Below are 14,446 nucleotides of genomic sequence, written 5' to 3'. Positions count from 1 at the left end.
AATGAAACTGTCAAAATACATAGGAACATTCATTCAGCTGTGAATTTTCAAAGAATTCTGTCGTAATAGGAAAAGAAAAATAGTGTTCCAAATGGAATTTCAACTAATTTATTTCAATATCCCGGTTCCTCGCACACGGACACCTCTAGTTGTGAAACACAATTTTAGATCGCCCATACCGCTCATGCATTTCCGTGGTTCTAACACTCACTTTCTCGAACCGCTTCTCCACATTGCCGTTTATTGAAAAAGAGCCAATGAGCCGTTCAATTGAACCGGCTCTTACGAAAGAGCGTTCGGTTCAGAGCCGCTCATTGAAATGAGCCGTATTGCCCATCACTACAAACAACAGACAACGTGCTCACTCGTTCCGAGCTTCACCGGAGACTGTGAAGTTTTTTACGAAGAAAACTTTTTCCATGAGGTGAGGCGTGAAATAACATACTTCACGTCAATTGTCAACGCCTACTATGACCTATCGGAAAAGATAGGAATACCAGAACAGACTCCAAAATTATAACAACTTTATTGAATCGCAGTTTATCAGAAAATTACTATTCCAAAAATCAGTTTACAATATTCTCAATAATATTGGAGAGAATCGAGACGCAGGGATTCCGTGTTCTTTGTTCTTTTAGCTCCACCTGGCATGACTCATCCACCCACCTGTGGAATGTGAAATTTAGCATAAAAAAGTTCCATTATAAGAATAGCTCATACTCCTTCTTTTTCCTAACGAATACAAAACAACGCGTGATAACAATCAGTTTCCCAGCACTGCATTTCAAGGAAGCACGACAGTAATTTTGGCCGAACGCAGAAAAATAAAATCACAACAAACCGAAACCAAAACAAGTAATAACTTCCGACGCTTGCTGTGTCTTTTCACTGCACTTGACTCACCTTCACGCAGTGTCGCCCTTCGCCACCGTCTAAACTATCAAGACGTGATTTGTTTTAGCGCCGTTTCGCTCCCACCAACGTATGCCGGTTATCCCGAGGCAAACCACGTGCTCCCCATTCAAAAGCCCCACCGGCGTGCTTCTGCTAACGAGAATGGATGGATACGACCGTGCCATAGTGTCCATCAAGTGGAAAACCCATTCAGGATATCGATTTTCCCGACCGACAACGGTCATGCGCGCCCCGACGCCAGCACCGTCGGTACAGCACGGTCACAGGGAAAAAAATGGCGTCAAAGTAAGCTGTTCTCGGTGGCACTGGGAAGGCGTACGTGGTCATATTTTCAGTGAAATTCGAGGTTTTTCGGTGCGGAAGACAATTGAAAAGTGTGTCAAAGTGAAGCTCCGACGTTCCGGAATGTAAGTGCTGTATTGTTTTCGGTGAAAACCGGGTGGTTTTCATCTAGATTTGAAAAATTCGATCGGAAGGTGGGTAGCACCAATGTAACATCTGCAATCATAAAATATGTGACTGGTCGAGAATCTCGAGCTTCGACTTGAGAGTATGAGGGGCGTTGGATGATTCATCGGTGGTATTTTGCAGAGAAAAATAAGATTTTCTGTCACTGGTTTTCGAACCGAAGTAGTTATTTTGGAACATATCTCCTAATTGAAAATTCACTTGTTTTCCCCTTTCGATTCGCAACAAAAGGAAAATCGATAGAAGGATAGCTTAACTGGCTAGCTATTGATGTAACCCGAGACAACCCGACCGTAGTTGCAAGCGTGGACAAGAAGTGGAGGGAGGGGGTTGCAGTATTAGCAACCGCATCAAATAACAAACGCAGTACAGACCAAAGGCAACATACCAATCCGGATTTTGCACGGCAGTCACGCATTTCACCCTCTTCGTTCGTAATGCTGCAACGGAAAGCCAGCTAGAAAAAAAGGCTTAGCTAGACAAACGTACACTGTATTGGCTGCAGACAACGGTAGACGGTATAGTCGCAAGCCATGGAGGAACTGTTGATGACGATAGTGAAGGAAGCGACGGGAAGCAAACAGCAAAATTTAAAACAAGCCGCACAAATTGCACATGGTGAGTAAAAAATAGTGATCGAATGTCTCTAGTAGTTCAAATCCTCCAAGCAGTGCCGTGTTCTTACAGACAAACTATTGCGTCAACATGGAATACACAGGGATCCCTCGTACGAGCTGCGATCCGTTTGCTTCACTGCTCTACAGATGGCACTGGAGACGAAACGACCGAAATTTGTAACCTACGGGTTGAACGGATTACACGTAAGTTCGAGATTCTTTTTTTGTTTTTCGAGTTGGAACAAAAATTCTAACATTTCTTGTAGCGCATAATCCGTGACGAACGGTTCTTCTTCGGGCTCGAACCGGAAGATGACTCGTTGTGGCTACCTGCACAGCTTCTACGGGCGACATCGGGTATGTCAACGGTCGGCAACGAGGATACCGTAGTGAACGTGCTCCGTCTGTTCCTATCGATGGCGTGTTCTCCAACCTGCACCCTCAACGGACGGCTGTTGATCGAGCTTCTTTCCAAGTGTGGCGAGTGTTGGGAAAATGGATCGCGTGCCGTGAAGGCCGCCTCACTAGCCGCCGGTAGTCAATGTCTACGAGCTTTCTGTACCTTCCTGAAGGATGAAGCCGAAGATATCCTCCGTACCGGACCAGCAGGGATCATCAACATAGGGATGGCTGCGGCCGTTTACAATGAAGTTATACCGGTAATGCAGTGGCTTTGTAGTAGACTGATAGAGCCAAGTACCGGCAGTCCCAAACGGACGGAAACCGTAGGATCGCTTTATCTGATGGAGTGTATTTTAACTCTCGTGACATCTCTACCCCCGGATGTTCACGCGAATCCACACTTTACGGCGTTCCTTTGGCAAAAATTCTGTCCAACGTTGGCTGCTACGCTTGGATCACCGGGCAGAGTTAACATTGATAAGAAATTTACCTACAAGTAGGCTATTCTGTATGACAATGATAACCGGTTAATATTGAGTTCCTCAATTTTCCACAGGGACGCTATCCATTTGATCGAGAGTGAGCATCGTGGTTTTTTCACCCGTCCCGGACTTGATGGTCCCCAGGCACGTTGTATATATTTGACCAGTATTCAGCTACTGCGAATCGCTGGAGCACAGGGTTCGCTACGACCTATGCTGGAAGCCCTATTTCACCGAATGTTGCTGCTACCGGTTCCGGCTAACCGTGCGGAACCTTTGCGTTGCGTTCGGGAAATTCTTAAAAGTCCCGAACGACTCATTGACCTCTCGGTAATACTGTATCCTGATAAGTCACAGGGACAGAGCTGCAGTGATGATATGGCATTGTTCAGACTGTAAGTATTTCGTAATCAACCGGGAAAAGGTCTAGAGTTGTTTGATTTCATTCCAGAATAATCGACGCAATGGAGGAATGTGCGACCACTTCCCAGAATGGCAGCAGCTCCGTCGATAACTCGATGAACTCCAGCGTTGAATGTATCGTGGCACTGTTGGAAAGTCTTCAAACGCTGTGTTCCGGTCGTTTCGATGAATCCATCATCAGCGATCGTGTCACCGAAGCCATCAACAATCGATACTATCAGCTACGGGAAGCGGACTACACCGGACCGCTAACCTACCAGTCGATGGCACGCCTTCCAGCACCCTACCGGGACGCTGTGGCGGAACTTCGTCAAAGTGGGTTCGAAACATCGTCCGAGTCGGAAATTGATGCCGAACAGCAGATTGATCCGGAAGCAGGTTCGCTCGGATCGGGCGACACCGAAGGTCCCGAGGATGAAGCACATTCGTCCAGTGATGATATGTCTTCGAAAGCGGAAGGACATTGGCCCTGGGCACACTTGGAAGAACCACCGCATATCCGTTCGGATGTGGACTGTGATCGTCGTCATGCACGAGAGTTCGCCAAAATTGTGTCCAACGAGTTGGTGCCTAATCTGCTAAAATTGAAAGCTTCCGTCGAGGTGGACGAAGCCATTCAAGAGTTTGCATCTAGCATTTGCCAGCAAAACAGTATGAACTATTCCGACTATGATTACAATCTAACGGCGTTGAACGCCGATGGAATCTACTTGGCCACCTATTCGGCACTGTTGTTGGCTTTGCAGTTGATGAAAGCCGGCCACTACGACGAAGGTCACGAGCCGATACTGATTCCCTTATCCGAACAGCAGTTTGTCACCTCCGTACAAAATGCCGGCGTCCTGGTATATCTCAGTTCGGCGTGGCTTCGCGAAATGTATCAAAGCATTCTGGCACATAATCCACTGACTTCGCTGAAATCCGTCGAAAACACCGATGGTTCTCATTGTGCTTTGATCGATATGTTGTACGATGCCGGTGGAGTCGGTCCTACGCAGATGCTTTCCGACTGGCAACGACTACAGTCGGTAGTACGGATCCACAGTGAACCGAACGCCAAGCAACTGGCGGCTAGGAAATTGGCGCGTCGACTACTAACGTGCTGTTGGGATTCCATGGTCACCGTATTGACCGCTGGATTGGGCGAAGTCGATGATTCCCGAGCGACTCGGTTAATGAAACTTTCGAAGAAAACATTGCGCGTTAAGAAGAAGACCCGTTGCTCCGGGGAAGCTCTGTACGCCCTCAGTCTAGAAGGGCTTCACGCTGCGGCGACGCTGAGCAACGCTTTGAACCTTCAGCATCTGGCCGGCAAGATATTGAACTTGATTGCGACTAACGTTTGTCAGAATTCCGGTCCGAAAATTCCGGCCAGTCAAGCCTTATCAATGGATGTTGTGCTTTCGGGAGGGTTGGAGTTAGGATCCCACTCGGCCGATTGTTGGTTGCCGGTGTTCTCCGTCTGTCGTCACGTGACCCAACTGGAGCATGATTTGTTCAGTTCGCAGAATGCCACGATTGCTGGAGCTTCATCGAACGTGGCTAGCAATGGGAAGGAGGTAGAATCACCGAGCAAGATACCGGGTCAATCGGATAAACTGAATTTGTCGTCGTATTCGATCGATGAAGATGAGACTTGGTATGTATGGGAGTTTCAGATTTTTTGGAAAGAGATTAACGCGATTCTATTTTTTTTTCAGCGTGGACGTTTACAGTTTTCTGCAAGCTCCGTTGCCGAACGCCAATGCCAATGTCGCAACCATCCTGAAAGCTTATTCGGGACATGATGCCGTAAATCTTTCGCAAGCCGATACGGCCAAGATGTTGTGCGCACTGTCGCATCAGGCGGACACACTGTTCTCGGATTCCGCGGAACGGTTGGCTTTGCCGGCGTTACTTCAATTTCTGAAGAGCCTGTGTCGGGCTTCGCGCGAACAGCTCTATCGTAGTTCATCGTCCAAAAAGGGCAAGAAATCATGGTGGTTGGGACGACCGTGGAAAGTGAAGAACGATTCGCTGCCATTGTCGTTGCTGCTTCATCGCGTAGGTGACGTTACGCTTAAGGTGTTTCGAGGACCACGGCCGTTGCTGCACATTCTGAAGGTTTGGGCCATTACCGGACCACACTTGATGGACGTGAGTATTTCTGGGCGTACGATGACGATCATGGTGAGCTAATACTCGATGCGTTTTTTTTCTAGGCGGCTTGCCATAAAGATAGGACCATTTCGAAGCGAGCGATTGAGTACATTCATGACATCATTACGGCATTGCTGGTGGAACAGTCCGAGTTGCCACATTTCCATTTCAACGAGGCACTGCTGAAACCGTTCGAGAATTTGCTGAGTATGGATTCGTGTGACGTCGACGTTCAGGACCAGATCGTCGGATGTCTGTACGAAATCGTAGAGGCACACCGAACGGAGATCCGGTCCGGTTGGCGACCTCTGTTCGGTACGTTGCGTACGGCCCGGAATCGTCCCGTCCACCTGTCCAACATCATCGACATCTTCCACGTGTTTCTCGAAACGGACAACACGCTAGTGTTCGCCAACGCCGGATTGGATTGTATTCTGTGTTTACTTTCCTATCTGGAAATTTCGGGCAGCAGTGGAAACGTCGGCGGTCCTAATACGGGTCCGGACGGCAACGACGACAATAACATTAGATCCAGTGATTTTTTATATGATGCTTTGAAATTCCTCGAACGTTGCTCATCGATCCTTAGTTTTATGTACAACATGCCGCAGTGTCCGAATCTCCATTCGACGTACAAAATCAAAGGTATAACTTACACCCATATAATCGACGCCAACATTCCGAATTCGATGGAGAACTTTACGTACTTCGGGCAGGACTATTTGCAGAGCAGTAACGAGCAGTACATGATAAGCTACCGAACGCTTCACATTGACAAGGAGACAATCACCAAAATTGACGAGCTGGATAAGCCAAGTGGTGTCCTTAAGGTGTGGTTTTTGCTGTTAGATGGTCTTACTAACTCCTTGATCGTTTGCCCGATCGCTCACCAGTCTCCGATTCTGCAGTCCATATTTAAACTCTTCAAATCGTTACTGGTTAATCCGGGAATCGAGTTCGGGTTTTACTGCATCAATCACCTGTTAATCCCGATGATACAGGACTGGCTACGGTATGTCAACAAAGCGCAGAAGAATTGGGGTTTGATCGAGAAGAACTTCAAGCACTGCTGCTGCATGACAACCGATCTGGTGGTGGAGTTTATTGAAAAATCACAGACTATCGGAGGGGTCGAAGGTCGAGTAGTAATCGGCAGTGAACAGACCTACCAACATCAGCAGCTGGTGAAGAAGAGCAAACTAACGTCGATCGTAAGACCGGTCGATAACCTGAAGTATAGCAAACTGCGGAAGATGGCACCGTCCGGGCCGGAGGAGCCACATCAATTTTCCGGATATTACAGTAAGATCAAGGAGGAGGAAGTATCCAGTGTAACGAAAATTCCGACGGCCGCCATTCTGGCATTGAAGCAACTGCTCCTGGTGCTGATCGAGTGTTCGGCCCAGTCTCAGGAAACGATCGCTCGGGTGGGAGTAAGTTGCATGAAGCATATTATCTTCTCGACCGGTCACATTTTCAACGAGGACCAATGGATGGTAATTACATCGGTTATCCATAGGGCCAGTACGGTCACGATGGCTCCGTTGAGGCAGCTGATCTTCGCATTCAATGAGAATTCCAACAGTTTCTACGGAGATTGCGCTAATGTAAAGGTTGCGGCTAGACGCGATAGCACTCTGGAGGAACTACAACGGGTACATTCGCTAGCCCAGCAAGTGTTTCTGATGGATAACCAACGGGAAATGTTGAATTCAAGGTTGAATGGAAATTTAATGGCTTCTAATGGGCCGAGTTCCAACACAGACGATCGATCCTATTCGTTTTTGTTGTATCCGTTGAATTGCAACACAAACATGACGCAATCATGTTCGGTCACGGGAGGAGGGATCAGTGCGTCGTTGCAAAGTAATGGACTCAATCTAGATAGTTACATCATTCGGATTCCGTACCGAAATCTAATCGTAGGACTTTTGGCAAGCCAGATGTTACTTCAACTGATCGCCAACATTCTACTGAACGGGTTAACTAATGTGCCGAATGAGTTGAACTCCTGCATTTATAATGGTGGAGAAAGTGGAGGTAGCACAAGCAAAGCGCTGTTCCAATTAGGCTATCGCAGTAAGGAGATTCTTCTACGAACACTGAAGCAGTTTCTGATATGCTCGATGGACTTCGATACACGACCGGGACTCAAATTTCTAATACAGAAGGTATCCAATATCGATAGTGCCGCGAATCTGTACAAGCAGATGACCTCTTCGTGGATCATCAACTACATGACGTTGGTCGACGTTTACATCAACAATACTCGGGTGTATAATCTGAACGAAGACGATATCAAATACATCCTGGATTCGTGTAATCACATGACGGCGTCAAGTCAACAGTGGAAAAAGAACGAAAACTTTGTCCATTATTTGATAACCCTACGAGATCTGTGGGATTTGATCGCCGAGCACTACATAGATCATTTGAAGGACGGAGAAACCGACGGGTTAACGATCACGCACATTGTTGAGAATAAGCTGGAAAGGTATGAACGGTTCGATGACAAACTGGAGAGTTCGAGCAGTGAAGAGGACCAGACGAGTACCGCGGAAGGACTGCACATTGGAGGAGATTCTCCAAACCATCCGGTTCCACAGCCGGACAGTCCGGATTCACCGTCCAAAAGTGACGAGGAAAGTATCTCGGTGTCCACAATCGTCGGTAATCAACGGATGAATCCGTTCAATATCTCGGCTAACCAGCAGCAACATCTGCAGCATCAGCAACAGTTACAGCATCAGCAGCAGCAACAACAATCAATCTCTCCGGAAATCGAACAACAACGGACGAATAGTATTCAAAAGGACGCGATTTCCAAACGATCGGCTCTGAAACAGTTGATCGTGGCTTCGATGGAACTGTTGAAGCTACTGCCGGAGGAACAGTCGAACATGTTGAAACTGTTACTGACACCGAAGATCCGAGAGGCTTTTCGTGCCGTGCAGGAACAGGGAGCGGGTTTAACGATGGAATAGACCCCGCGAGTAGGTTTTCTTTCTATTACGCACGTACTTCTGACACTAACACATATGCAAATTTACATCTCGATGGAAGAATGGATATAATCGACTAGACTGAATTCGCTTAACAAAAAAAATATATATCGTAAATTTACTGACAATGCAAAGTCAAAGTCCTGAATTGACGTTGAGTGGCAGATCGAGAGCAACATATTTTGGTGATATATAGCTTATACATGATTTATACATTTAAGCATTGAACAAAAAACCATATATACCAGTATATATATACTTCTTGCCCCGCCACGGAAAAAGAACAACCCTATAACTGTTGATATACGCTAAGGAATTTATTACGAAGAAAAAAAAACAAGCTAAATAATTTACTTGACTTACGCCCTCCACGCAGCAGCTGTGACAAGATACGTACATACATTACACCAATACGCTAAAGCTGTATCGGAAACGGAAGCAGCTCTAAACCACAACACATACACACACAATTACACGCAATTTCTGCCACAATCAGCTTCTACTCGCACAAGGCGTTATCTATTCTTACTTAAATCCAATAAAGAGGAAAACCAAACCATATAATCAAATCTTCACCTCTATATAACCGACATTGGCTTTCGTATTTAATGCTGGCATATACACAAACACACACACACCAACACGATACAACAGACCCTTTTCTGGAACTAGCTTTCCTTACTCTAATGCCTCACAAATGTATTCCTAAGCATATTTATTTCGCAAAGTTAACTAACTAACAGCTTCTGTGAATTATTGTGAACTATTTCCAAAAAAAAACAATGAAGTAATCATTCCAACAGAAATAATTCCAATTGAAAAATGTGAATGTATTTGTGCCCGAAATATCTTCGCGTGACAGCAAACAATCCGGTATCGCCATTCCGTTTGTGTTTAATTCTCACAGACAATTCATGTATAATCTTTTGAAACTTCTCCAACGTCGTGCTTGGGTTAGAATTTCTTTCTTCGACTATCAATTTAGATTAGGTTTTTCTTTGTCTTTCATCTTATTATATAGAAGATGGTAACAGACATACGGCCACAGAAGCGCCGCAGATCTGAAAAGGAAAGCGCCCATAGAACCGGTATAATGTTGAGAATCTGAACCAACCAATGGATGTAACAAAACAAAACAAACAGAAAAACAGTGAAAACACAGTATATGAACATTTCACAAACATGGAAACACAAGTATTTACCGTGGCAAAAAAAGGAAAAATGAAAAGGGAAAATGATCAGTATAAAACAGAAACCAACAAACACGTGGTACTGTCTCTCGTAAACAATAAAATATATTATATATTTGTGCAACTGGAAGCTGGTTTGAGTTGTTTGTTACAATGAAAGAAAATTGTTTCAGTTTTTTCAGCTTTTGGAGCATGCATACATAAGGTACATGAGATTCGGTTTAACAAAACCAGTAGTGTTTAAAGCGTTCTCTTCTGAGAGTGTGGCAAATAAATTCACCAACGGGAACAATAATGTGCGCTATGTGGAATAGGAAAAAGTTGATTGTTTCACTGATTTGAGGGTGCATGATTTTTCGGCTGACACAAACAATGAATTTGAACGAAGTGTAATATTTCGATACGAAGACACTCACTTATCACGGTGTAATATTTTGATACGAAGTCATCGAGAGCAAAATCGGGAAGATTCTGAATACGTTTACTACTTCATATTCGATACATGCACCGCTTACTGACGCGCTGAATGGCTAAACCGTCGTCAGTTTCTCCCTTGAAATAGCAAACATCTCTTTCAATTGACTGATAGAGTGCCTGTGAAATGAGCTTCTAGTGAATATTCAGTTGGTTCAGGATAATAAATGAACGATAAACCAGTCTTGATATATGAAATGTTAATCACAGATTATCATTAAAACAGTTGTCAAGACGTTGAACTTGGGTACAACTTTACGTGCGCAAGTTCATTTCGAACTTGTACACGGGCAAATACCCAGGTTCACTACAAATCTGAACATCGTGCATAGGAAATCGTAAATAAAATCCAAGATATTCATACTATGGCATTTAATGTCGATCGTAAAGCAGGTTTTAAAACTATCATGGATTTTTAATAATTTTGAAATAGATTTGACGTTGGTTTATGCATATTGTTCATTTGCTTTATAAACTTTATGAAGAATCGTGTTCGTCTTCATGGTGTTTGTTAAAAATATTGACAGCGGGAAATATTTTTGAGTTTGCCTCGGGCGCTCACTACGGCCCTGCTTATCGCATTCCCCGTTTCAAATAAAATTTTCTTGGAAACGGTGCAGAATATAGAAAAACCCACCTAACAATGTCTTCGGAATTTAGTTGAGAATATTCTGTGAATTTTTCAGAATGATTCATTGATGCGATTAGTACATAAAAATATATATGTTATCGCGATAAAAATAAAGTCTTGTATTTTTCTGTGAAACAAAGTCAGTTTCAATGCATCCGCCATTTTTTCGCTTTGATTTCCTGATAGCATTCTGAAAAAAGAGAGAGAAATAAAATTGGCTCGACAAGGCTGCCTAACACACAGACATTCAATCTTTGTGAAAGTTGATTTTTTTTTGTTCATTGGAATCCATGTAATGTCCAATCCATACGATAGATTTATGTGATAAAACTTCTCATCAAAATAATAAAATGTATGCTGGCAACCCGGTACAGTTTGCTCATATACGAGAGAGTACAAGAGAAATACGCATCGCATCGCGCATCGCAAAGGGAATTGAGCGAGCCACGTGGTCGATTTAAAACTCAATGTTTTCCGAAATTTCAGTAACAAACTTTTGGAGAACCGAAAAATTTGGTAAATCATCGATATAGCCACTTGGAGTCTAAAATGAAACAATTAACGAAATTAATGACTTCAGTCAAACTAAAGATTTGTGACTTTTTTAGTAAGTGTTAATAATTTTTTTTTTTGTTATTTTCCTAGAAAGATGCAATGCTTCTTATCTTAAATCTAACTTCCGCGAAAGCAACCGCAATTGTTTCTTGAATACATTATCTTGAAGTCATTCTATTTCAGCCGTAGTACGCAAATAACGTGGTATGATTTTTAATATAATTATCTGTTAGAAAATTCAACAAAAGAAACAAAATTAATATGAAAAAAAACTCAAACTCCAAATATCAAATATCAGTCAAAGCATACGTTTTGGTATATGCCCCGTTTACACTTCTGCTGGCTGCCAGCATGCTGGTGTCAGTGTACTGCCCTCTTAGGAAAAAAACGTTCAACGGTGGTCCTTCGTTGGTCTAATACTTTGGATCATTGGACCACAGTTGAACGTTTTTTCCTAAGAGGGCAGTACACTGACACCAGCATGCTGGCAGCCAGCAGAAGTGTAAACGGGGCAATAAGGAAGCTAATGAGGTGTAAAATCACCGCTGTATGTCAATGGCTTCTCAGATGGTTGAAGAATATAGCACCTAAGGGCATATTCAGGAGTGTTCTAGTTCTAGATGCATAATTTATGTCAGTTTTAAAATTTAAATCTAGAAATTATAACAAAATAAACTGGCAGCCCCAGCAGCGTTTTATCAGTGTTTCAAATATAGAAAAAATAGAACGACAATGTATACCATTTTCAAATTTGACAGTAGAACTGGTCGAATAAATAAAACTAAAACGGATTGCTGGGGATACGTTTGTTTCAGTTTCATTTACATTATAGACCACCCATATGAATCTTTCAGCTGCTGAATTTGCTCTAACATCTAGAGTTGGGATGTTTTGCTAATCGAACTTGAGGGTTGCTTTGATTTGAAGTGCAAGTACGTTTCCTCATTCTCAGTATATTGCATTCGAATGGATGCAAAATTACAATTCCTGCGATCATAACATTTAATGTTTACGAAAATTTACGTAACACACCGTAGAATCAAAAGTTAAGGAAGGACAATTAAAAGCAAATGATGAGCTTGTGTTTGTGGTGCGTTTCTGTAAAATACTTATATTGAAGAGAACGGGTATCATTACACCAGTCACGTAGGCAACTTTTTTTTCATACCCTTAGTGAAATCTCCAATGCATCTCGAATCGCAGAAATTTGAGCATAAAACCGACGACACGACCAGGCACTCCGAAGAAAAATCAGCATTAAAACTGTTGGCTAACAATTCACCGCCAGTTACCACAAATCTAGCGACCCCTTGTAAATGATAAAAATAATCTTCTCGAGCAACACTGTTTAAGTTGCTATGGACTAGTTACCAAGGAACCCCAAAACAAATAAACATGTTTTGAAAGCGGTGGAATAGTTCTATCAGTGTTAAACTTTGTCCAAATTAAGCAGAAATGCATTTAAATGAACTCGATTTTCGGAATTTAATCGAAATTATGGATGAAACCAACGAACGAGTACAATGATCTGCTTCCAGCGATTCATCCGTACACTTCAACTGCTAGCTTTTCTGGGCAGTAGGATTCGGTGTAATATGCCGGGGTCAAAATTGTTTTGTGTCGGTTGATTGCGCAGCAGTGGAAACAGTCTTTCGCCTTGTTGGCCACTATTCGAGGATTACTAGTGGAATTCCACAAAGAAATCATTTTACCGTACGTTATGGTACCGCAGAGCACTAGCCTCGCTCAGCTCGTTGTCGGTCATTTCCATGTCTTCCTTCTCACACAACGGTTTCAAGTCAAGACCGGAATTTTGAACTTGGCTTTATAAAAGACATAACTCATACTCCTCAATTTTTACATTCCGCTCGAGTCAGGTAAATCCATTTAAATGTTTCGTAATATAATAACCGATCTGAAATTTATTTTATTATTACATTCATCTTGCCTTCGATATGCAGTAACAAAGGTTATGGTGACTGTTATTCAAAATCAATAAATATATCAACTTGTGCTGCCAGTTTAAAAAAAATCACTAGCGTTTTCGATTTGACATTTCCAGTTACTGAGGGGTAGTTAAATTTACGATACAGTTTTGATAGACGAGTGGCAGGTCGTGTCGTCGATAAAACTTTTGTTTTTGGCCATGGTTGCGACTGCACTGATAAAATTCGATTCATATGTTAATATCACTTCAATTTAATATGCGTTTTCATTTAAATCCGAAAACATAGCGATTTGATTTAAAGATTGTTAAAATTTAAATTTTGTTTCTTTTCAATTTCGCCTAGCTTTTCCTTTAGATATGTTGTATTTTGCTATTGAACTGAATCGAACATGTGTTAAACAATTCATTTTCAAAAGGAAATGAGTACAGAGCGAATGCATTTGAAAAAAAACTTGAGTCGGTCAATCGTGATTCAATAGAAATCTATATGGAAAACAATGTGATATTCAAATAAAATTCATTCGTTCAAATACTGGTGTCAACGATAAATCTTATCATTTTGATGTACCTTTCAAATAAATGTAGCATGTGGAAAACAAGAAATCCACAGCTTTTACACTCAGTGTATGAATTTTCAAGAGCTTTACATGTACACTGCTAAAAATCAACTCCTTTTTAAAATGTGTTTCTCTTAATACATTTCAAGTTTTGGATTTACTAACATATCAAGTACTGTTGATAATAGAATACTTTGAACATGAGTTTGAAGCGTGTAACTTTATGACAGAGTCACATACAGAGTTGCCATGTTATTTTTTCAAAAATCTGTCTCTGACTGAAAAATTGATCTGGATTTGTCTGGGTCTAACTATATACAAGGAAATTTTGACCGGGCTTCATTTTCAGTGAGCAAAAAAAAGGTCTCACCACCAGGTATAGAGCAGTCAATATCTGGTGAGATCTGACAAAATTGGGGACATTTGTAGAATCTGGTAAACTTTGTAAAATCTGGCAAACGATGTGGCTGGTTAGAGTGTCTGGCGAAGCGAGAAAAATCTGGCAACCTGGCATCGCTGGTCACATACCGGTTTGAAGTGTCGCTGTACTGATGTATATGTTTTTTAATATCCTTATATTCCCTGACAATTACGGCAACACTAACTGTCAAGCATATAATAAGGTTTTGACAAAAATGGCATC

At 42.5% G+C, this 14,446-nt stretch overlaps 1 protein-coding gene across 2 annotated transcripts; it reads left to right on the top strand.

The window, feature by feature from the left end:
• The first annotated feature begins 1,194 nt into the window (after positions 1-1,194).
• LOC131426056 (brefeldin A-inhibited guanine nucleotide-exchange protein 3) lies at positions 1,195-9,768 on the top strand. Of its 2 annotated transcripts, none has more exons than XM_058588476.1 (8): positions 1,195-1,322; positions 1,615-2,001; positions 2,071-2,204; positions 2,267-2,898; positions 2,959-3,279; positions 3,336-4,946; positions 5,008-5,443; positions 5,509-9,768. In XM_058588476.1, exons 2-8 carry the CDS (start codon positions 1,917-1,919, stop codon positions 8,428-8,430), a joined length of 6,141 nt encoding a protein of 2,046 aa, XP_058444459.1. In that variant the 5' UTR covers positions 1,195-1,322; positions 1,615-1,916; the 3' UTR covers positions 8,431-9,768. The 2 variants fall into 2 exon arrangements, with proteins under 2 accessions (XP_058444459.1, XP_058444461.1); XM_058588478.1 differs by having other exon boundaries at positions 1,195-1,391.
• The last annotated feature ends 4,678 nt before the right edge of the window (positions 9,769-14,446 follow it).

This window comes from Malaya genurostris, chromosome 1, assembly GCF_030247185.1.
Source record: "Malaya genurostris strain Urasoe2022 chromosome 1, Malgen_1.1, whole genome shotgun sequence".
In the NCBI taxonomy this organism is placed as follows: domain Eukaryota; kingdom Metazoa; phylum Arthropoda; class Insecta; order Diptera; family Culicidae; genus Malaya; species Malaya genurostris.
This window is presented reverse-complemented; position numbering and strand designations above follow the sequence as displayed.